At 38.2% G+C, this 24,762-nt stretch overlaps 1 protein-coding gene across 1 annotated transcript in view; it reads right to left on the bottom strand.

Moving 5' to 3' along the window:
- Window positions 1-16,796: 16,796 nt before the first annotated feature.
- The window catches only part of LOC136881882 (zinc finger protein OZF), a 71,210-nt gene continuing 63,244 nt past the window's right edge, over window positions 16,797-24,762 (bottom strand). The window contains exon 5 of the mRNA XM_067154326.2: window positions 16,797-17,838. Coding sequence (XP_067010427.1) covers window positions 16,797-17,838 — 1,042 coding nt within the window. The remainder of the gene's footprint in view (window positions 17,839-24,762) is intronic.

The raw sequence follows: 24,762 nt of genomic DNA, 5'->3' as shown, positions 1-24,762 counted from the left end.
TTAGTTGATTTTATATCAGTAAATTAGATTTAGTGAGATGGATAGATCGAATCACGAATGAAGAGATACTGAATCGAATTGGTGAGAGGAGATCCATTTGGCTAAATTTGACGAGAAGAAGAGTTAGAATGATAGGACACATCTTAAGATACCCAGGACTTGTTCAGTTGGTTTTTGAAGGAAGTGTAGGTGGCAAGAACGGTAGGGGTAGACCAAGGTATGAATATGACAAACAGATTAGAGCAGATGTAGGATGCAATAGTTACGTAGAAATGAAAAGGTTAGCACAGGATAGGGTGGAATGGACAGCTGCATCAAACCAGTCTATGGACTGATGACTCAAACAACAACATTCATCCTTTCAAAATGTCTTAAAATTAATTAAATCATTATTCAAAATTTGGGTTATCATAATTGCCTCAGAAACAAAATGGCATCTCTCAGACACCACGTAACCTTCCATGACATAGAATTGTGTGTGACCACTGCAGGGTTAAAAATAGCCTATCTTCCCAGTTATTTTCTAATGCATGGATATTACATGTATGGCCTGTATTCAATGTATGCCAGTAAATTTGGAAACAAAATTAATGATTTGGATCATTCAAAGAAAGGGTAAACATTTGTAAAAAAAGAAAAAAAAGAGGGGGGGTTCATCTATGTTGGCGAAGTTTAGATAGTTGGCACATGATAATTCTGATGGTGTTTCCATACTGACTCATAAATTGTATGCTTCTAAAAGAAGAAGAATTAAGGTGGACCAAGTAAGTTCTCCTCTTAGAAGAACACAAAGTTTAGATAGGTTGGGACAAGTTCAACAAATTCAGAGTACTGCAAGTTACTTTCAATGTCTTACAAAGGAACAATTGCCACAATTTATTTCAGAACTGTTGTGTAATAAAATATATTTTTCCTTATGTAGTTCTTCCTGAGTTCACATTTCCAGTTCTTTCCTGGATTAGGGTTATCAATCAAGGATCTCTATCTTAGGCAGTCTCTCCGCCCCTCTTTACCCGTTTCCAATATTTCTCACCTTCTCTGTACTCTCCACCTATTTCGAGACATCCCTTAAGCATAACTATAGAGTCCGCCCCGCAACGTTAGTAACACGAGGCACCACTATATGCATGCGAAGTGACTGTGTTTTGTTCAATACTTAAGTTTCCACTAGTGGCACTGAGATAAGTAGAATAGCACTGTTGCCAACTGTTGGCTGTTGGTTTGTTATGGCTGTCTTTCTTCTTTCTTGCCATTTGGACAGTATGTGCCGCAGGTATAGATAAAGCGTCTCGAAGGGAGTGTGAACTGTTCTCACTACAAGATTGGCCTGGATATGCAAAAATACATTACAGCTACTAAATTTCCTTTTCTTTTTTCTTGTTGTAAGCTCTGAAATTAAAGGAGGAATTGAGAAAGAGTAAGGTCATCGTCTGACGCCATGACACTTTCAAAGTTCACGGGCCTCTTTAGCCTGATTTCTTCTGCAGTGGTTGGTAATGAAACCTCTGTCTCTTCATAGGTGGGAATGACGTCTTAATCTTCCGATATCTGGGCCAGTGCCCTTGATACTTGGCAGAAGCAATGGATAATGGCACCTGGACCATTATTTACGTTATAAAAGTATACTTGTCGGTGCAGGTGGGTTGGTCCCTGGCAGACGTAATGAACATGTGTCTCCTCCAGAATCATTTATAGGTAAGAATAGCAGAATTGAAACCAACTTGTTATAATCCTTACTGAGCGGACTCTACAGTTCTACCCCTCCCTTATGGTCTCTCTTTATAACTCAGCCTTCTACCATTCACACCACAATTCTTTACCATTTCAGCATGCTTTTTGTCTTGTCCTGTAGTTTAGAAACTCCAATCCTCCTCGTTTCTGATTCTATCTTTTCTTGTTTCTTCTACAGTATCTCTAATGAGTTTCATCTTGTCTGACTGAACCCTTGTTTTGTTGTTGTTTATGTACCTGCTGCAAATGCAGACTAAATACAGAACTTCTTTGCATTTCCTTGGAACATTTTGGTTTCACAGTACACCCTCATACCCCCCATGCAGTCTGGCCAGTTACTCCACAACAGTAATGCAGCAGACCAAGCAGCCAGTGTCTCAGCATCAGAAATGGCTTCTGCAGGATTTAATTCCCTTAGGTAGGGATTACATTGCACAATCCAAACAACTTTCTTTTTTCTATTTGCTTTACGTCGCACCGACACAGATAGGTCTTATGACGACGAAATCCAAACAACTACAGCAAAGACTGGCTTCAGAGTAATGCTCCCTGTAGCTGTAGGCCAACACGCTACCATGCTACACAGTCCAGGACCTCAAAGTTACTGTAAGTTCTCTACCAAATCCTTGCCCTGGCCAGTTATCGCTCACACATCATGCTTGCAACGTGGCCTGAAATGCTAATTTAAATTCCTTATGGTGCAAGTTCCGAGCATACTAAAGAACGACATACGTGCGTTATCTAGGTTTCTTTAACATGTATTTAATAGGACTGGACTGGGACTTCGGAATAATGGCGTAATAACCAAGAAATGCACTAAAGGTGGACATTTTTACCAGTTTCGACTGTATGTGGTTTCTGAGGGACTTGCCACCCTTTTACTCTGCAATTAAAATGATTTCAACTAGATCACTTGGGCTATTCTGCAAATGTTCATATTCATTTTGGGCCCATTTACCATGTGTATGCATAAGTTTTTGCTGGGTTTTATGGTAAAGAAAACACGTGATTTTCAAGGGAAATTCATTTTATGTTCATTCAAAATATTGGCCATCGGCTTCTACACACTTTGCCCATTCTTCAGGTAAGTTATGAATACCATGCCAAGAAAACTACTTGTCTTTTGAGGCAAACCATTCATCGAGCCATTTTCCAACTTCCCCGAAATTGCTGAAGTGGTGCCCTGTGAGCGTGTGCCCCTTTGATGCGAAGAGGTGATAGTCAGATGGTGCCAGGTTGGTGCAGTACAGTGGGTGCGGAAGGATGTCCCATCCAAGCGATTTCAAGGTGTCTTTCACTGGTTTTGCTGTGTGAGACGGCGCATTGTCGTGTAACAAAATCACTTCGCCATGTCTTCTGGCCCATTCTGGTCGTCTTTCAATCAATGTGTGATATAAATTAATCGTTTGTTGGCGATAGTGTTGTGTATTAACATTTTCACTGGGCAATTGCTCGTCTGCGTACTTTTGTGTTCTACCAGAGCGCGCACTGTCTTACACATTGAAATCACCACATTTAAATTGTCGAAATCATGTCTCGCATCTTCTAATCAATGGAGCGCGTTCATATGATTCTACCAGCAAACGATGAGTTTCCACAGCCTTTTCTTTTTGATTAAATAAGAAAAGCAACATGTGTCGCAAATGTTCTTTTTCTGGCACAATCGTTGACATGATCACTGAACAATACAACACAGATGCTAGTGTTCGGCGGACTCCATGTGTGTGTTGGTAGACAAACAAACTGACATATGTGTCAAATTCTTATGCAGTGTTCTGTTTGCTGGCGCCATCTCTTAGAAAAAATGGAAAAGAGTTAGGCATACACCTGGTAGTGACACCCCTCTTTTTCCTTGATGTCTTCAAATTATGTTAAATAAATCTAAATGTTAATTTTCATTGAGTTTGCATACTGTACCCCAATGTGCATGCATCGTAAAGTGATTCCATGTCATTGAACAAAACCTTTGCATATTTCTGTTGGCAGAATAAACGAAATACATTGGTCAAGGAGAGTTCACGATCATTTTCACAACAGCCTGAGACCAACACACGTCGGGCCACTGCACAGAGTGTAAGTTCATAGCTTTTTTAGTGTGAACTTGAATATAAGGAAATATTTTCACCATACTTCAGAACAGTGGTTCTCAATAGCTGTGTCACAAAACATGATGACATTGCTGGTAATTGTATTTTAAATAAGCAAAATGTATGACAAGTATTCAAGTCCTTTAGGCTTTTTGAGTTGTGAAATAACCGGCATTTCTCCTCAGTGTGGCACTGGGCTCGTTTGGATTGCCACACCTGTACAAGATGCTGGTACGTGGTACGTACGAGCCATATTTATTGACAGCGCCTGTGCTACCTGTGTCCTGATGAGGTGTGGCAATCCAACTGATGAGCCTGCTATCACACTGGGCCAAACTGCTGGTAATTTAACGCTTGAGAAAGACTAAAAAACTTTGAATACTTTGCAGTGTATCGAATAAAATGATTCACTCTTGGGAACTATATTCTTGATGAGAGAAATACTGTATTTTTCTTCTGTATATCATGCAGCCTAATTTTTGGTGTGGAATGATGGAGAAAAATAATCCCTGCGCATATCTCACATTGGTTTTACTTCATTACAAGTTATGAATCTCATTATAAAACCATATTGGATTTCAGAATAAGAAGTTATTATATTAATAAAACCACCTTTCCAATACACAATAGTCCTTTATATTTAGGATAAAACCATTTATAGAAATTACAAATAGGACATGTTTCGCTCAATCTTAGTGAGCATCATCAGCTAAAGATAACTTAGTCCATGGTGGGTCAGGGCCCTGATCCCGGTATATATAATGAAAAAACGTCTAATATTACATTGATAAAATATGAATTTTTACAATTTAAAAATAATCAATAAGATTATATTATGTCTATTAAAACAAATATTGATCTTTAAAATTGCTTAAAATATAAGTGGAATGAATGACTTGAAAATGTTACTATAATATGTAGTGATTAATTGTTCGTATAAATCAATGACCATAATAATCCTCGCTCAATGGCATTAGACTGTTTGTGATTGAAAACAGTTATTCACATAAGGGTGAGCTCTTGTAATGAACTGTGATGTTGTTTCATAAAATAAACATGATGAGGAATGCTAAAATCACATATATTGGTTGAAAACCGAACTGCACTGATGGATAAAACGTCGTCTGGATTGGCGTAAATAACCTTATGGGACTCCCTCGCGTTGTGTTGCAAACATTATTTAGTAGTGTGTTAATATTGGGCTTCAGATGGAGAACTACTAATCTCGTAGGTGAAAAAACATAAATCGGGTGTATCCTGTAAAAAAGAAGAGAAAGGAAGAACAGTATGTGTGCTAGTTGCTGGAATTTAAAGGCTGTACTACTGTAAAGAAATAATGTGTGTTAATTGAGGGGAGATTTTACAAGTTCAAACACCGTCCTAGGACTACGTTACAAAAAGAAGCAACTAAAACAAAAACTTATGCAACATTCACGTTTAACCCTGACATTTTCCGACTAACGAATATTTTCAAAAAAAGAAACATCAACATTTCCTTTAGGACTAACAACAGAAACCTTGATATTTTTCATAATTCTAAATTGGTTAATGTATCCAATCTGTTTGATAGATCAAAAGTTTATAGGTTTCATTGCAATGACTGCTCCAGTGTTTATATCGGACAAACCAGGAGACATTTAATATTAGATACAACGAACATATTAATGCCATTAAGTACAGGAAATTTTCAGCAATAGGCCAGCTTATACAAAAACACAAACATAATTTTCACGGTATTAGCAATGATCTGGATATCATTGAAACAATGAACAAAGGCCTACTATTAGACCTGACGGAGCAATGTTTCATTACATTAGATCAATATTATAATCCTAATTACAATCTTAATGATCTTTCGGAGAAACCTACAATTTTATTTGACGTGCTCACGTCGGTGATAAATGATCTAAAAATACCTAAAAAACAATTAGTACACAAAACATTACGCAGCACGCTAGCTTACTATCCCCAGCGAAGTCCGCGCCCCCGACATACAGTCTCACGCTACCGCAACTTCCCCTTCCCCTACCTAGCACGCCCGCCTAACAGCTGACACTCGCTGGCAGTCGCTTGACACTTCACAATCCAGTTCCTCACAAACACCACACGCAGTTGCATTGAGCTAGAGGTCCGTGCTGGTTTGAGATCAGTATTAACCTGTCCATTCCACCTGACATTGAAACAATTTTTCAAGATCTCAGCCATCAATATACAGCCTCAGCCATACAATTTTACTTTTTGAACAATATTATGAATGCAGAGTTCAAGCTTAAATTATATCAACAACTAGAGGTTTTATAATAGTCATACAAAGACTGTGATATTTTAAATACGAAGGAAAATTTATATACGATATTAATCTTATAACTATGTATTGTGAGGGACTGTTTTACATAAAAACGTACAACTCATACCTTAACCAAAGAACAATGTTCTAGAAATTATTATTCAACACGTCAGATGTTATTGAAGGACTGATGATAAATTTTATAAGGAACTCCTTGTACTTTTCTAGGCCAATTACAGACATTTTTAACTATTAACAAAATTTTTGACATACAAGATAATATTGTGTTTTAAGACGTATTTAACTTTCTAAAGAATAATTGGTCTTTGCTACTTAAGTCAAAGTCATAATACAGAACAAAAATGAAATTTATCAATCAAGACTTTGCTACTTAGTCAAATATATTTTAATGTATATATATAAAAGTAAGACTTGCTAATCAGCTCTGTATATATTTTATATTGTACTAATAGTTTATGTATTAATCCAATATACCTTACAATAATTTTCTCAATGGCTGATGATGGCACGCGAGATGCCGAAACCGGTACCATAATGTACACCATAATGTTTATAATAAATATGTGATGTCTTAATTGAATCACTATGTCAGTATATTGAATAGGTGGAAACCTTTTATCTTCAATAAGCATTGTAAATCTCTATTCAATACAGACCATAATGAAATTCTTAATATTAAATGTAAATGCCTTAGCATTATCAGAAGCTATATATTGACAAGGACCAAATGAACCAAAATTAGTATTCAAACAAGATATTGTAGACTGCGCGGTTGCCAGCTTATTTGGAAATAACCAAGAAAATCTAGTGAAGCCGTCTACACCTATCAGAATAAATTTATTTCCGTTCTCCTTGGATTGTGGGAAATGTCCGACGTAGTCTATATATAGACGTTCCATGGGGCGAGCCGCTTGATGAGATGACAATAGACCTAGCTTAGTGGACAAGGTGGGCTTACTAAGTAAGCAAGATTTAAGAGCATTTACCAATTCTCTGATTTCTCCGTCCATACCTTTCCAAATAAACATCTCTCGGACCTTTTCCCGAGTTTTAAAGGTGCCTAAATGCCCCTGTAATGGGGTCTCATGATAGTACTTGAAGATCATAGGCACAAGCACGGCTGGAACCAATACTTCCATCTTTCGATCGTGCCTCAAAGGGCAACACAAAACCCCATTTCTCAACACATAAGGGACATGTTCCCCCAAAAGACAGGGTTTCCATAATAGGAGCCAGCACAGATTTCGGTACAAGAAAAATGGGCAATGAATACGCTGACTTAAAAGGTCGAATTATTCCATCCTTTAACATCTGATCGATGATTTCCTTAAGAGCCTTCATTTTAGGTGGGGACAGTCTATAAGACAGGAACCTGACTGGAATTGAATCCGTAACCTCAATCTTATATTTGATAAGGTCAGTAACGCCAAGAGTATCAGGGAAAGGACTGACACAACTTACAAATACCCTCAGCCTGCTCCTCAGGTAGATGTCTAAGATCTAACATCATCTCACCCTGGGTAGGCGAAACAAATGAACATGACAGAATTACACTTCAAAAGGGAAATCTTACAATTATTAGCAAATTTGAAGGTGCACTACTTATTCTGAATGTCGAGCACCAGACCAGTATAAGACATGAAATCGGCCCCCAATATTACAGGGCAAGACAAGTGTTTAGCAACTAATAACTTCACTTCCCAGGTAAACCTGGAAATACGAATTTTAGCAAAAAGGAAACCTAAAATTTCTAATGGAGATGAGTTAGCCAAAACGCATTTAACAGAAGAGGAACTATAATCTGGAAACATACAAACAGTTTTAATTTAGAGTACCATTCTTCCGAAATTATGGGGCAAACACTCCCTGAGTCTAATAGAGTGGTGGTGGGTTCATTATTTACTTCAATTTTAAGGAATGGCACAAATGCAGGGGTCTCTGCCGCAATCCTGAGGCATTCTCTGAGGCCTCCAAATGATAAATTAGAAGAAACTTTACCCTTACCAGAACTTTTACAGGGTTCAACAGGGACTGAGCCTTGGGAAGGAGAACATGCTGACTCAGCCGAAGACACTAGTAATTTTCTATTATCAGAGTTAGCGTAGGTTGCACCAGAATTTGAGCAGGACGGGGTCCTATTGACATTAGTGCAATTCTTGGTGAGGTGAGTATGAGCCAGATTTAAAGCAACCTTGAGATGACCCGGTTCCATTCTTTGTCCCACTCGATTTTATCAAATGGCATTTATTTCAGAGATGTTCCGTTGAACCACAAGCATAACATTTGCAGGTGGTGGAGGCCAACAGCTGTTAGAAGACAGAGGGGGCTCCATCGCAACTCATAAGGTGTCAGCATACCTTACTCCTTCGGCTGATACAGCCATAGCCTTTAACTCTGAAAAGGTTTGAGGAGGAGACGCGAAACATAGATGAGACATATAGGGCGGAGAGATGCCTTTGACAATAGTTTGCACTATTTGACATTCAGAAAAATGAAGGGCGAATATCCTGGTGTAGAATTTAATATCTTGGATGAAGTCTGCAAGATTTTCATCCAATCTTTGTACCCTAAAACAGAACTTTTGGATCAATGATGTCAAGGCTCTGGCCAGAATGAAATTTGCCAGGAGGTGGGCATGGAAATCTTCTATGGATGATCTATCGGCTATAGCTGTAACTATTTTGTATGAAAGGACGCCTACGGAATAGGGATACATAATTTGAAGTATTTGAGAATGTGACAGTGAGAACAGTAACGCGTGATCTTGAAATTCTACCAAGAACCTTAGAAAAGAAATTACTTCATTAGTTGAGTTGACTGAAAATTTTGAAATGCCCTTCAGCAACATAGCCAATGGATGAGGCAGACTACTAAAACCGGGTGACATAATTGATGACAGCATAGAAGGTTGAGAGGTCTCTAATACAACATTATTCAAAAAGAAAGGTGGAATATGTCTAGGATGATCAGACTCCGTTTCCAATGGGGCAGAAGTTTGTTGAGTTGCCACAGATATCCTACTTTCTACAGCTTTACAAGAATCCTCCTCAGTAGCCAAGTTTATTAAGGGGACTTGGTCAGTTCTGGGTGCAGCTGCCCCAGTCAACAATTGACTAAGCCTATTAGACATATCTGAGAGATGTTCAACCAGATTACTAGCCTTCTTAGCATGATCCTCTTTTAATTTGAGAGACAATAGGTCCCTAGCCCTGTTATAGAAATGAAACAGTCTAGCCTGTACTCTCTTAAGTTGGTTAGCAGATTGATCGCTCACTTTAAAAAAACTCACTACTGACTCTAACTTGGTGGTATTGTCAGTGATGGTGGATAGAGCCTCATCAATTTCTATTTCCCTAAAGACTGGGATAAAAATAGGAAATTCCAATGATTCTTTGAACTTGGCAATATCTGCCACAACTTTGCCTCCAGACTGGACCTTTCTAATGAGTAACTCGTAGATCAATTCCTCCTTGTGCAAGTACCCGGGAGCGAGGACTTTGCGAGGACCAGACATGTTGACAGAAAGATGAATTATTTCGAAAAATTCCCAGCGACCGAGAAAATTCTTAGAGTTCAAAACAGATCCTACTTTTAGCCATCAAAAGGGCTCAATCTAGACCCATTCAACCACATTCTGCAACCATTTGTTACCGTGTTTTTCTGGATCACAGAGAGGTGAAAGAAGGTGAGGGCTTGAATGGGTCTATCTACAATATCAAAATTCATGTAAACTTTAACATAAATGTTATATTTCTTTTCAAATCACAAACTTAACAAACCTTTCACTAGGTGAAATAACAAGGTTACAGATACAAATAGCAGACTGGAAATTACAAGTGCTGACCTTCCAGCTCCAAATTTACAAATTTACCACATCGCAAATGTTGCATTTAGTTGGATGAAGGGAGAATCTCCCAATTCAAGAGCACTTTGCTCTCAAGGTTACAAATACGGCCTTCCAAAGGCACCCTTCAATATTACAGTAAAATTAACAATCTCAGAAAAGAGCTTACATACTCTCCAACTTTAACCAAGGACACTGCGCTCCCAATTACACCAAAAAAAACTTACAAACTTCTGGACTCTCTAGGCCCAACCTATAATTTACAATTTTTACATAGGGGTATCTATTACCCAACCTACTGGGCCATCGTGGAAAGAAGAACAGGTTAAATTACTGGCCCGAACACAAAATATATGGAGGCATACCCTTGTGCTGCTAGAAAATTAAGTGTAAAAGCCTAATTGGGCTCCTGGCCCAATGATGCAGAGGCTAATCCCAAGCTACTGAGGTAACTAGAATGAAGGTAATTTAATACTTTACAGAAAAGAGGAACAGTTACAAAATCAAAGTCGCCTCAAGAAAAATTGAATGGGAACTCGAGAGCGTAACACACTCTCTATCCTCGATTTACAATTTAAGTCGTTATGAAATTCTACATCAGCCGAGAGAAGGTTTACATTTTAGAAAACAGGAGGTTACATAGTTAGAAATTAGAACCTTCCCCTCGTGTAAGTCTGCGGAGGTAGCTACAGAAAAATAAGACTGGGGGCCATTACCTTGGCTGTTGAACTGCCTGGCAAAGAATGAGGCACCCTGCCTCCTGTCTTAACACACACACTCAGTAAGACGATGATCAGTAAGACAAGGCAGCCTGAAAAAGCCGCAGCTTATATACCGGAGGGGACTGTTCGAGAGGGTTCTGGACTAAATCCGGACACACCCTCTCATTTTTACTGGCCGAATTCAAAAGGTACAAGAAACCTATTATTGGCTGAAAAATAATTACAGAAAATTCATGATTGGCCAGATTCAAAAACTGGCAGAATGAGAAAGAAGTGTTGCAAACCTTGAAATAACAAAATAAATGAACATTACTTTAGTTCAGAAAATATAAGGAAACAAAACTTCTTCAAATCACTAATTATTTTACCTTGCACCAGAGTTGTTTTGTAATGACATCTATGGAGAAAAGTTTAAACTTTTTGAAGTAAACAAACACAAAACAAATAAATACCGTCAGTTTAGGCAACTTCAAAATAATACATTACTCAATAAATCAATGGTGATATCTTCTGGTCAATGTCCCAACTTCATGCAGTAGCTGTTTCACGTTTGGTAGGGGGGATGGCATTCCTTAAGGTGCTTCGTTTAAATGTGCGGATTTGAGATGTACCACCTGGTACAGTAACAATACAAAACAGAGTGAACTCACTGTCGAAAATTCAGGCAGAAATTCTGTCTTTGTAGAAACCCATCACATCAAATTGGCTAGGAGGTGAGCGGGAGCGAAAAATTTGAGAAACCAAGCTTGACACAACGTGCAGGCGAAAAACCTGTGACAAGGAAAAACACCGATGAAATTTAAAGCTTTAAAACAGCAGCATTCTTAATATCTTCTCAATCTAGCAGTCCCATTCTTGATTATCGTTTCATAATATTGGCTGGTTGGTTTGCCTTGTTATAAAAGGTCGGCAGGGCCGCGACATAAAATTGGGGAGCTGTGTTAGAGGAGATGACAGATGCATGGTAAACTGTAAGTGGCCTAGTGGAAACTGTCAATGAAATTCCAATCTGTAATGGAAAAAAATGAGGTTGTGTGAGAAACTGGGCTGATAAGTTAAAAATGTGGAATGGGTATGTAGAAAGCATAAACTTATGGTATTTAGAAGGTGGTTGTCCTCTCAAATGGCCTGGCCTTCTCAAAATAACGGTCTCGTTCACGCAATAGAGTCTATTGTTGGTTCAGCTGTGTTTGCGAGGATGGAAGGTGCGGAGGGAGAAGGGGTGGTGCAGGGCTGGTGTGGGGAAATGGAGTGGTGTTGAGTTGGAGAGATGGAGGCAGGGTTTGTTTATATTACGGAAGTTCTGACAAATATATGGAATGAATGTTGCAAGTAGAATGTTCTTTTTCTCGTTGACTTCATTTAAATTGTGATAGGGGTTCATTAACTTATCTAAATCGATGTGGATGCTCTTGAGAATGTTGAGAAAGGTGCCATTCTGCTCATAATGCAAGATCCTAAGATCTTTATCTATTGAAGTGTATTTGTGGCTGGATGCTTTATGACATTCACTCATAGCTGAAAAACAATTATATTTGAGAGCGTTGGGATGTTCAGCATATCTTATGACAAAATTGCAGCCTGTTTGACCAATATGGCTGGAATTACAGGACTGGCATTCTAATTTGTAAACTCCAGTGTTCAAATATTTGTTATTAATGTTGTTATTGTTGACAATGTGTGGACTGAAAATGAGTTTGGAGTTGGTGTGGAAGATTCTATATGCTATTTCATTTAGGAGTGGAATCTTCTTCTAGGGCAGTCTTGGGCCTGCTCTTATACCTATTGATGATTCTGCTGATGAAGGTTCTACTGAAACCATTGTGTTCTGCAATATTGTAAATAGTATTAATTTCTTTTTTGTAATTCTTGTGAGATAAAGGAACAGTTAATGCTCTGAGGACCATGCTATTGTAAACTGCTTTCTTATGTATGTTTGGATGCACAGAGGTCCGATGGATGGTATTCATGTTGTGGGTGGGTTTCCTGTATATATCGAAGGATAAAGTGTTGTTGCTGTTGCGCATAATGGTTAAGTCTAGGTAATTAAGGGCATTATTGTTTTCTGACTCTATGGTGAATTTTATATGTGGGTCAATGGAGTTGAGAAATTCAAGTACTCTGTTGCTGTTAGTAATGCGGGAGTCTAGAATAACAAACGTATCATCTACAAAGCGTGTCCAGTGTTGAATGCCATTAATCTTGCCAATGATGTGAGAATGCTCTAAATGATCAATGTAGATATCCGCAAGGATTCCTGAAGCTGGTGAAGTTGGGGTCACCAGACTTAACGCACAAGTACATAAATTTGCCGTTATGGACTATTCTATGACAGTGTCTGGTCCAGTGTTACATCGAGACATTTTAGGTTTGGGCTGTACAGTAAAATGCTGTCATGGAGAGTTACTTTCAAGGTGGTCTGAGGCAGTACATTTCTCAGATGAAAGCAAGATGTTCCTGTTTTGGTTGGACTAGGTGTCAGGTGCCACTTTTTGAAAAATATTTGTCTGATGATATTCTGCTTCCTTCATCCCCTTTCACCAGCTTCAGGAATAATGTTCATATAATTTCTGCGACTTATATGAAATGTAGTTACAACCCTAGGATGGAAGAGACCGGTGCAGGGCGATGCTCCTTTCTTATCAGTTGACGAGAATTCCGATACTCTCCATGCAGGTTGATATTCCTTTGCTGTTAGTTGTCGCGATTGCTGACAGGAGCATTATGAGGTGCTACCAACTGCTGGTTTTTCGATTACTAGAAGTTCGAGTTTTTCGGTTCCCATCATAAAAGTTTCCAGCTTCACTGTTACCCTTTCTTGTTAACTGTTCCTCACAAACCACAAATGCCATATTGCACAGTTAATGTTGCACAAAATTTGAGTTACAGAATATTTTTTGCTTCAAGGGAGGGAATGTTTGCTTTGAGAAATCGAGGAATTTGTGTAACCAGATTTTGAGAATAGAGAAATAAATACACATGAAGAAGGGGGAAAATGGCTGGAAAATTTGTTACTTCAGGATACTGAAAATTTGAATAATGGAGGTTCAAGATATCGAGTTTTGACTGTATTATTAATCGTATGTATGTGTATAAATGAGAGTGATTAGGTAATTTTCTTGTAACCATTTTTAGTTTAAGATTTTAAATTTCAATTCGCATTGTAACTGTAGATATGTATGCCTTTTATCATGTCCTTTTTTCTCTTAGGCCATGGCGCAATGTATGTGATGAATTACAAGAATTAAAAAATATTCCTATTTTTGAATTTTAAAGGTTGGCAGCTATGCATGCACATTTTATGTGTACCTATAGAGCCACGAAAGAAGAAGGTTGCCTCTGGATCCCAAGATAGTGGATTCTAACCTGACAGGGGTAGTCGGATTTTTGAAGAGTGAAAGAAAAGTCTGTTTGACACTCCATGGCATACAATGTTGGCAAGTAAAATATCTCAGCAGCAAATTTAATTAGAAACAGCCATAGAGGCCCAAGACAGATTAGGTTTTTTCTGCTATCTAGTAGGCCTCATGTAGAGTAAAATGGAATGTCAAAATTGATGATCAGAAGGCATCAATAAAAATGTATATGCTATGGGGTGATTCTGCTCTTTGTTTTTAAATAATGTACTCCTGCGGCATCTCATACCGCACTCCACAGCATTGACAGGTATATTTCTTTAGCCCTTCTTTCAATTTGCTGAAACATCTGGGTCACTGCTCCCCAAAGTGCATGGTGGTGGGAAAAGCGGAAGGGTACCCAGACAACGTACTCAGAAGAAAGAAGGAACCTGGAAAGTCAGTACTATTTTTGTGCCAGGCTGAGTGACTCAGATGGTTGAGGCACTGGCCTACTGATCCCAACATGGCAGGTATGATCCTTGCTCAGTCTGGTGGTATTTGAAGGTGCTCAAATACATTAGCCTCATGTGGGTAGATTTATTGGCATGTGAAAGAACTCCTGCAGGACCAAATTCTGGCATGTTGGTGTTTCCAAAAACTGTCAGAAATAGTAAAAACAATAACATTATTATCAAAAATTTGTTCAGGGAAATGGACAACAAATCTGGAAATTCGGGGAAACATTCCCTGATGATGGATTTGAGGGGAATTTTTCATGGCTTACTCTGCCATAAAACAGACTATTAATGGCATTTTTCAACAGCTTTTCACTTGTAAAGAACATGATTATATAATTGAGACCTTTTATCCAAACCAATGCCCATGGCATGCCTACCCTGAAGGGCTGTGGCTCCTTAGCAAAATTGCAAGCAGATTACAAGTGGTTGTACAGTTGTCACTACAAATCATATCTGCCATTATTCTTGACTTTGTAGACTGACACCAATCCATATAAGCTCTGTTGTATATTCTATCTGAGTACAATTTAAAGGCTAGAAGAGATAGCATGTAGCCTTGTACTAAAACATTAAAATGACAATTAGTTTAAACATTTTTCTTATTTATATTGACATGAGAAAGTTCAATCATGGGATAATTTTAATTCTCAAATATGGTTATGAATTTTCAGGTCTTCGCAATAATTAAACAGTACATCTCTCCGTTTTCAAATTGTCATCTGCATGCTGCCAAACATTAAAGCATGTGTTCTGCGATGTGCCTTTGGGCAGCAGTAAAATGAGAAAAAAAACAGGGGTGAAAGAGCATACAGTACTAAAACAAGAAAAGAAAGCAAGTCTGAAACTAATTTTCACATGGTGGAAAAAATAAGACATTGGATCTTCCATACTGGAAAAAATTACTAATCAATATGATCCCTGAATTTCCAGGTTAAAAAATACTTAAAACATTTCTCAATTTCACTTATAAATGGCAAATTCTTAATGACATGAAATTACGAAAAGAACATAACTTGGTCTGCTGTACCCATTACAGTCTCACACTCCTTTTATGCTAAGTTATCTATAGCGAAATAAGTTTTACATAAATATATTTTCTTTATAAAAATATAATTGTGAATTTTGTACAGAAATATGTGTAAATGTATATACAGTAGAACTACATTAGTCTGAACCCCATTAGTCCAGACTTCACTTAATCTGGACAGCCGTTTAATAATAGTACATAAGTGCAATTGCAGCATAAAGCTGAGTTACAAGCACTATGTTGTAAACTACGCAGTTTTTGCCACAGCTAGTGGCAAGTTGTAACACTTCCCAAAGCCCAAACTTGGTGAAATTAAAGACCATTGTTATTAAATACATTGAAGATAACGATGAAAACATATTTCCATATAACGATCATGAGAGACATCTGCGTGAGTTAAAATCTCAAAGGAAGACAACAAACGATCAGCAGTTTCTTCAAACCAGTAAGCGTGTCGGAAGTGTGCCATGTTCTAATTCTACACTGCACTAGTTATTCTGTATTTTGAAAGGCCTAACACTGTATTATAATATATCTTGTATAACAAATAACATTTATATTACTTAAATTTAAAATACTGAACTGTACACGTTCTTGTTACTCAACAGTGTGTTTTACATACCTTGGCTCATTTCGCAAGTTATTTAGTTTAATTCGGAAACTAGTCTGCATTAATGAGTCCTACGGTGCATAATTCTTCTATTTGTCTTTTTAAACACTTTTTAGCATACTTTAGTTTACTGCATATTGTTTAGTGTTACTTAAACAATGAAGAACTATCATGATTATTACTTTCTTCAACAGCTATCGTCATAAAAGCTGGAGACACCCCATGTCTACGTAATGCTGTAGTATTCGGAATGGCATTCTACGTAACTCCATGGTTCTGCATAATCCATTGGTAGTTACAGCAAGCTCAATGCCATCAGATAGCCTGGTAACAGGTTGCCAGAACATAATAACTGTTAGTTGCATGGAAAGAGAGGTGGTGGGTCAATCCACTGCTTGTATCAGCAATGTGTTGGAAGTGTGGTCAGGCAAACTGTGCTGATAGTGAACATTCAGGCTGTTTTCCCCATAACAGTATTAAGCAGCCCAGAGCATGCAAAATGCACATCACCAGATGATAAATATGCCAGCAACCAAAAGTACAAAAACAGGCTCCCAGAATTCTCAGTTTTAATTAACTACATACATTGCTCGAATTTAGAAAGGAGAGAGTCACGTATGAAGAGCCATGTGCTGGATAAGATCCGTATGTTTTTTAAAGGAATCTCCACATGTGAGACAAGATAAGGGCTTGAAGTCCTGATCCCTCTGTTCTTTCTTTTTATGGGCTAAAATATGGTTCTTCAGCGTAGAATATCGAGGATACTTCTTATCACATAATTCACACGCGTACGGTATGTTGCCAGCGTGAACAAGTTGATGAGTTGACAAATCGTGGGCCATCAGAAACTTCTTTGGGCACACTGTACAGGCATGTGGCCTCTCGCCAGTATGAGTCAGAATATGCCTTCGTAAATCAATTGGCCGCCGAAAGGCTTTTGAGCATAAGGTACAAGGGTGTGGTCTGAGTTCATTATGTATCATCATATGCATCCTCAGACTTTGACGCCACGTAAACCTTTTGTTACACACACTGCAAACGTGCTTCATTACACCTTTGTGCAATTCCTCATGATCTTTCATATCAGACCTTCCGCTAAAAGCTTTCTTACAAACAGAGCAGACATGTGAACGTCGAAGAGGACCCTTCGTCTCGGGATTTTCGGGGCTATGGGCCTGCATGTGTTTACGTAAATCAGCCGGACGCCGAAACGATTTTGGACATTCTTTACATGGGAACGGGCTCCTTTCACTATGAATCATCATATGCATCCTAAGACTTTGTCGCCATACAAACTGTTTATGACACACGGTGCATTCATGGTTCTTCACTCCATTGTGCATTTCCATATGTTCCTGATAATCAGCGCGCCGCGTGTACGTTTTATCACAGAACGCGCACACATGAGAAGAGAATGGCGCGACTTTCTTGTCGGAATCTTCACAGTGGATCAAACTATGGCGTTCAAGATCCCTATTTCGTCTGTAAGTCTTACAACACACAGAACAGGGAAATACCTTACCTCCAACTGGTGTTGACAATCGACTCAGTGAACCATTGGAGATGTCATCATAACTGGCCTCCTCCTTTAAAAAAATCTTCTCAGGATCTGCCACTGTATCAGCAGTGCTGGACGATAGCGAAGTACCATCACTAGAAAATAAAAGTGAACGCCACACTCCTCTGGCAACTCAAAACAGCTTGAACTTTGCACGGTACACGCTTGAACAGAAACTGTGTCCAAACATAAACAATCAACACTGCCCCCTCCAGTATTAATGAGGAGGGGAGGGGTAGTGTTGAAGGCAACTCCAGTACTGAGAACTAGGGTAAGGGCCGAAATAAGTATAAAATAGTGCTCAGTGCCTTTGCTGGTGAGATGTAGCATTTACAGCATTTTCTGGTAAGGGCTAGAATAAATTTGCTACTTTCATTGACCTGTCTCAGTCTCATCCTTGGCTTTGACAACATGAAAGTGTTTAATATTAAGAATTTCATTCTGGTCCATATTGAATCGAGATTTACAATGCTTATTGAGGATAAAAGGTTTCCACCTATTCAATACACTGACATAGTGATTCAATTAAGACATCACATATTTATTATAAACAATATGGTGTACTTTATGGTACCGGTTTTGGCATATCGCGTGCCATCATCAGTCATTGAGAAAATTATTGCAAGGTATATTGGATGAATAGATAAACTATTAGTACAATATAAAATATATACAGAGCATACAATTCTGATTAGCGAGTCTTACTTTTATATATATATACATACATTAAAATATATTTGACTAAGTAGCAAAAACCAATTAATCTTTAGAAAGTTAAATACGCCTTAAAACACAATATTATCTTGTATGTCAAAAAATTCTGTTAATAGTTAAAAATGTCTGTAATTGGCCTAGAAAAGTACAAGGAGTTCCTTATAAAATTTATCATTAGTCCTTCAATAGCATCTGATGTGTTGAATACATAATTTCTAGAACACAGTTCTTTGGTTAAGGTATGAGTTGTACGTTTTTATGTAAAACAGTCCCTTACAATATATAGTTATAAGATTAATATTGTATACAATCCAGTTCCTCACAAACACCACACACAGTTACATTGAGCTAGAGGTCCGTGCTGGTTCGAGATCAGTATTAACCTGTCCATTCCACCTGACATTGAAACAATTTTTCAAGATCTCAGCCATCAATATACGGCCTCAGCCATACAATTTTACTTTTTGAACAATATTATGAATGTAGAGTTCAAGCTTAAATTATATCAACAACTAGAGGTTTTATAATAGTCATACAAACACTGTGATATTTAAAATACAAAGGAAAATTTGAATACGATATTAATCTTCTAAAGATTAATTGGTTTTTGCTACTTAGTCAAATATATTTTAAGGTATATATAAGACTCGCTAATCAGAATAGTATGCTCTGTATATATTTTATATTGTACTAATAGCTTATGTATTCATCCAATATACCTTGCAATAATTTTCTCAATGGCCGATGATGGCACGTGATATGCTGAAACCGGTACCATAATGTACACCATAATGTTTATAATAAATATGTGATGTCTTAATTGAATCACTATGTCAGTGTATTGAATAGGTGGAAACCTTTTATCTTCAATAAGCATTGTAAACATGAAAGTGACCGAGGTATGAACGATGCTAGTAATACCATTCCTTATGCAGCCAGTCCCTGTATTGAATGGTGTGGAAATATTGTTCATAAGGTCAAGTTGGTGCATGCATTTCAGTGGGCTTGGAAGACTGATATGTAATAGCAACTTCTGGCTAGGTAAGGAAAGCGGCACAAAACATACTTCACTCATTTCCCTACTATGCCTCATCAGTGATGCCTAAACTACCTATGACAGCTGTTGGCGGAAATGTGGAAGATTAAACCAGCCTTCGGGCTGAATACCCAACATACAATAGTACACTGTGTGTATTGCTATACATCCAGCACTGTGCCCAACAGTCTTGTAGTGGGCTGTCTACCTGCAGCAATGCATTAAGCGAGGAAGTGGGGGGACGTCATACTTTGTTTCTATCGGGGGACAATTTCTGTGCACACGTGTACAATATATTCTTCTGGGCATTGCACAACAGTGGAGAACATGAGTAAGCTGCAGAGAGTATTGTGTCAAGTGTAATAGCTTATTAACCATCATTCCTCACCTCCCATCTAAAATGGATGCCTTCTATTCAGTCAACCTGACCTGATCTCCTATCTGCTTCTCAGGATATTGACCCCCTTTACCATTCATTTAGAATTTAGTTGAGAAAGGAGGAGTTGCCCTTCTCTGCACTTTACCGATACCTCTGGCTTTAAGAGGAGAATTTATTGGTGTTCTGCAAAGCTACGGAGCTAGAAGTCCGGGATCACCCATTTTAATACTGCATTAAGAGGAATATTGTTTACAGCAAATACGAATGTGCAAGAAAAAGAGTGCATGAATAAATGGATGATTAGATAACTACTGAGAGAATGAATCAGTAGTAAGAAATTATTTATAGGGGCATTTTCACAATATTAATTAATATGCTTTATAAACCATGTAATTAATATGAATCTCATTTAAATTACTAGTCTGTGGAATATTATTTTCACATATATGTGGAGTGTGACCTTTTTACTAGACCTTGAATATTTTTGTTTAGAACTGCGGGGAACCAATATATTGAAGCCACTAGAAATCTAGATAAAGAAATTATCAGGTGATTAACTAAGTTAATATACATGACAAAACTGAGGATATGATGAATAAGCAAGGTGAGTATGACACCATGAAACTCAGAAATACATTACGAGAATCTGAATTTGAGAAATGGTGCCAGTTGAGAAGCAAAAGTCAAGGAGTGTGTCTGTACAGGGAGTTCACTCCTGCAAACCACTGGGTTAGAAATCACAATAGCCTTTCTGGCACGGAGTGGAGAGATGCACTGAAAATGTCGTGTAATGTAAGAGCTCTACCGGGAAGATCCCTTGGTGGTAACCACTGCATAAGATACAGTGAGACTGAAATTTTACCTCACGTCTTTGGTTCCTGTACCTTCCGTGAAGCTCTTCAAAACACAAGACATCAGGTTGTCCATACCACAGACGCTCCATGAAAACGGATTTCAAGTGTTTATTTCAAGTCCATGGCATCAGAGTAAATGACAGCACGAGATGGATAGACATGATCACCATTAAAGAGAAGAAAGGATATATATTAGACCTCACAGGAAGATTTGAAATGCCATCCAATCAACGAGACGAAGTAGACAGTACTGTATTATGTCAATAAATTCGAGCTGGAGGACATAGAAGTGAGGGGGTCTCATGATTAGTGCGAGAAGGACAGTCCCGAAGAAGACAGTAGAGCTGATGAAGACCTTCAAGCATCAGTTCCAAGAAGTTTGACTGGGGGCTGAGACACCACTTGTATTCGTCAGACTGAGACATAATTTAAATGTTTTATATTTGAATGAAATTGCTTTGTGTATTCTTTGTCTTAGGCAACCTCCAACTGGAGGAAGATTTTGAAAATTAAAAAATATTCATTTCAGTGACAAGGTATCGAAAAGACTTTATAGATTTTGAGATTATCCTTATGTTCACATATTTAAAATGAGTTCTAAACATCTTTGTATGGTCATAACTAGGGATCGGATTCGAGCATATTATATTTTTTTCCTGAATAGTACACATTGAAAGAAGCCTTTCGGTAGTATTTTCATCTCTCTGGGACCAACAGAATTTAAATTTATCGAGCATATAAGTGCATAAAACCACGGTTTTCAGAATAGAAGCATATAAATGCATATTCTTGTGGTTTTCGTCTAAATAGTTTGTTTTTCTTCGAATTCCCCCGAATTCGGGCCCTGACCATCCTTAAAGTTCTAAAACAGAAATAATTAGTGAAAAGCCTATCTGGTGCGAATAATAGAACCGCAGGTTTTTAACCTTTAGTGAGGTGATTCACACGCCCTAATTGGCCTCTGCTGGATTAGAGTGCAACTCGTCAGATAAGCTCTGGAAGCCCCAAGCATCCTTTCACTTTGAAATGTGAGGTATTTTAGTGGTGTGCGTATTTTGGGAACCAGTATTGTTTAGGTGGATTTTCCCATGAAGTGGTGGAAGATCCGACCCGGTCAAGTGAAGTTACTGCATTCTACTCTCAGTTCTCAGTTTGTAATCGTATCCGTACATACCTATCGAGTTCTTGTGATTTCCAAATACGCGATGCCTAAAGTTAAGGACTCTCTGAGTGTTTTACTCTGATGATGTGCAAAGGAAGACCCTGATTCATTTTCTACTGACGGGAAAATTCTTTTCTGCAAAATGTGCGAAAAAGACATAAGTTCTTATTGACATTTTCACATCTACGTTCTTAAAGATATTACTGGTCAAACGGTTGAAATTTCAAGTAAGCCGCATGTGCAGCATACAGTGCCTACCTACTAGGTAAGTAGAGAGATGGCTAAGAATTCGGAGTGTAGACCAGTTAGATCATTTTACATTTCCAAGACAGAAATTGACGTTTGGATTTGCTGGGTATTCATGGGATCGTTGAGAGGGTGCTCGTATTTCTACTGCAATATTTGAAAATAATTTTATAGTCCACAATGCTTTATTTTTGTTCATCCAATGTATTTTTTCTCACTTATGCGAACCTACTTATTTATTTTCAGATCAAGATTTCGAAGGGTTTTCAATTTTCTCAACATAAAGCCACAAGTGGGCACTCAGCAAAAGTTGAAGAATTTAAAAAAAGGAAATCGAAGAAACAAGTGCTGATACAACCTTTGTTCAATCAGCAACAGCACTCGGACGAGTTCTTTTCCAGAGTTTATAGGGAGCTTTTAAGTGCCAACATACCCCTCTACAAGATCGAACATGCTGAGATTAGAGCTCTTTTCAAGGACTTTGCAGGAAGAGAGTTGCCTCATGAGTCGACCCTACATAAAAATTACGTTTCTTCAGAGTATGAAAAGGTATGAATTCATGCACAATTGCCGTATTCCGCATTCTCGTTTAAACAATTTAGAAGTAATTTAACATGGATCTGGCTCTGTCGTAATGAAGGTAATCTCTCGATAATACCTTCATTCCACGAAGAATATTCATTCAGGTACTTTCTTCAACAAGTTCTACACGCAATCAGGGACAACATCGGGAGCCACCCAATTTGGTTATCTATCGACGAGACCACAGACAGTTTTGGAAGATGCATGGCCAATGTTATTGTTGGAAAACTCAGTCCCAGTGAACCGGGAAAGGGCCACCAAATTCTGTGCAGGGAGCTAGATGTGACAAACCATGGTACCATTGTGCGAACAGAGCAAGCAGCTCTGCGTAAGTATATTTTTGTTAATTTATTTTTTGAGCATTTTGCCAAAGAAGAATAAGTACAGCCTGGCTATAATTTCAATGCATTCTACGTATGCTCAGTGATAGTTCTGATAGTTAAATATCTCTTACAGTCGTACGACATGTCAGAATCCCATTAACTGAACGGTTCACCCTTTATTTTATGCATTCCTGTTTCAGGCTTGCTGTGGCTAACCTTTTCAGATGAGGAGGTAAACTGACTGGTGACTGACGCTGCTCCCTACATGATTAAGGCTGGGAAGACCTTCACGCTTCTCTACCCGAAGATGTTAAATGTTACTTGTCTTGCCGATGCAATGCACAGAGTTGCTGAGGAGCTGCGCAAAAAATCGCCCAGCGTGAAGAAAATTTTTGTCAAGGCTCATTCTCGCGTCCATGCCTTCAAGACGATGCATCCAGAGCTCCCTTTACCTCCCGAGTCCATATTGACGCGATGGGGAATTTGGATATTGGCTGTCTTGTATTAAGCTGAAAATCATAGGGCAATTGAAAAGGTAAGACTAGCTGAAATGTTTAAAATCTTCTCATTTTTAAGGTTTTCTCTATTATTCTTTTCATATCTTTAATCTTTACTCCATCATACGGTGCCTAATTCTGTAATTTTCTGTTATTCTCCTCGGCTAATGTTTTTCATATATATTTTTTCCGGGTGATCTATACGTTTGACGAGGCGGACAACAAGTACATCGCGAAAGCTAAGGCTGCTTTTAAAATGAAGGGCTTGACGCCATCCTTGACTTTCATAAAAGCCAATATGAGCGTCATACCTGAGGCCATCCTAATGTTGGAATCGCAAGGGATGGAGTTGGTTGAAGTGGTCGCTACAATACAAGGAATCATCCAAGAAGCCGACTCGTGGCCTGGAGAGACTGGGAAAACCGTGAAACAAAACTTGGAGTTCATGCTGGCTCGAGTGCAGCGTTGGACTTGGAGAGGATGCTGCGTGGCGAGTCTGCACCATCAGAGGATTTTCCGAACTACTCTGCACAAGAAGCAGCATTATTCAAGTATTTACCTCTCGTGTCAGTTGACGTCGAAAGATCGTTCTCATCATTGAAACTTTTACTGACGGATTTAAGAAAATAATTCAAAACTGAAAACATAGAAAAAATTCTTGTTGTACAGAGCAATGCAGATGTACTTCAAAGACTTGCCTAACCCTGAACATCTTGTAAATGAACTTTTAAACTGTAACTTTTATAAGAAAACTTCTCATATATATACTTGAAACTTGAATGCGAGTATATTGCAGTGTATCATACATACAATTAGAAAATAAAGCTCATATATAAAGATATGTTATTGGTTTTTTAGTCTCACTTTCCTTTCTATAGTTTTTAACAGTGTTTTTGAGCACATTCTGCATATTTGACCGCATATGTTTTTTCGAGCATATCTATGGAGCATATAATGGGTTTTTGAGCATATCTATCGAGCATGTAACACATGGTTTTCGAGCATATCTGGAGATTTTATCGAGCCCTAGTCATAACATTTACGGCTATGATTTCTATGACACAGTATCCTTACCTCGGTCTCTCCTTATAAACTGAAGTTGTTTCATTCCATGTGCTTCAAGAGAGTACACCATCACTTACCACAAGGCAGTGAAATGCTTATTTAGTATGTGATGCTGCATGGGGGAGACCAATGAAGGAAGATAAAAGGAGACTGGAAGGATT

The sequence above is a fragment of the Anabrus simplex genome, chromosome 10, assembly GCF_040414725.1.
Source record: "Anabrus simplex isolate iqAnaSimp1 chromosome 10, ASM4041472v1, whole genome shotgun sequence".
In the NCBI taxonomy this organism is placed as follows: Eukaryota; Metazoa; Arthropoda; class Insecta; order Orthoptera; family Tettigoniidae; genus Anabrus; species Anabrus simplex.
Note: the sequence above shows the minus strand (reverse complement) of the source record. Positions and strands in the feature narration are given on the sequence as shown.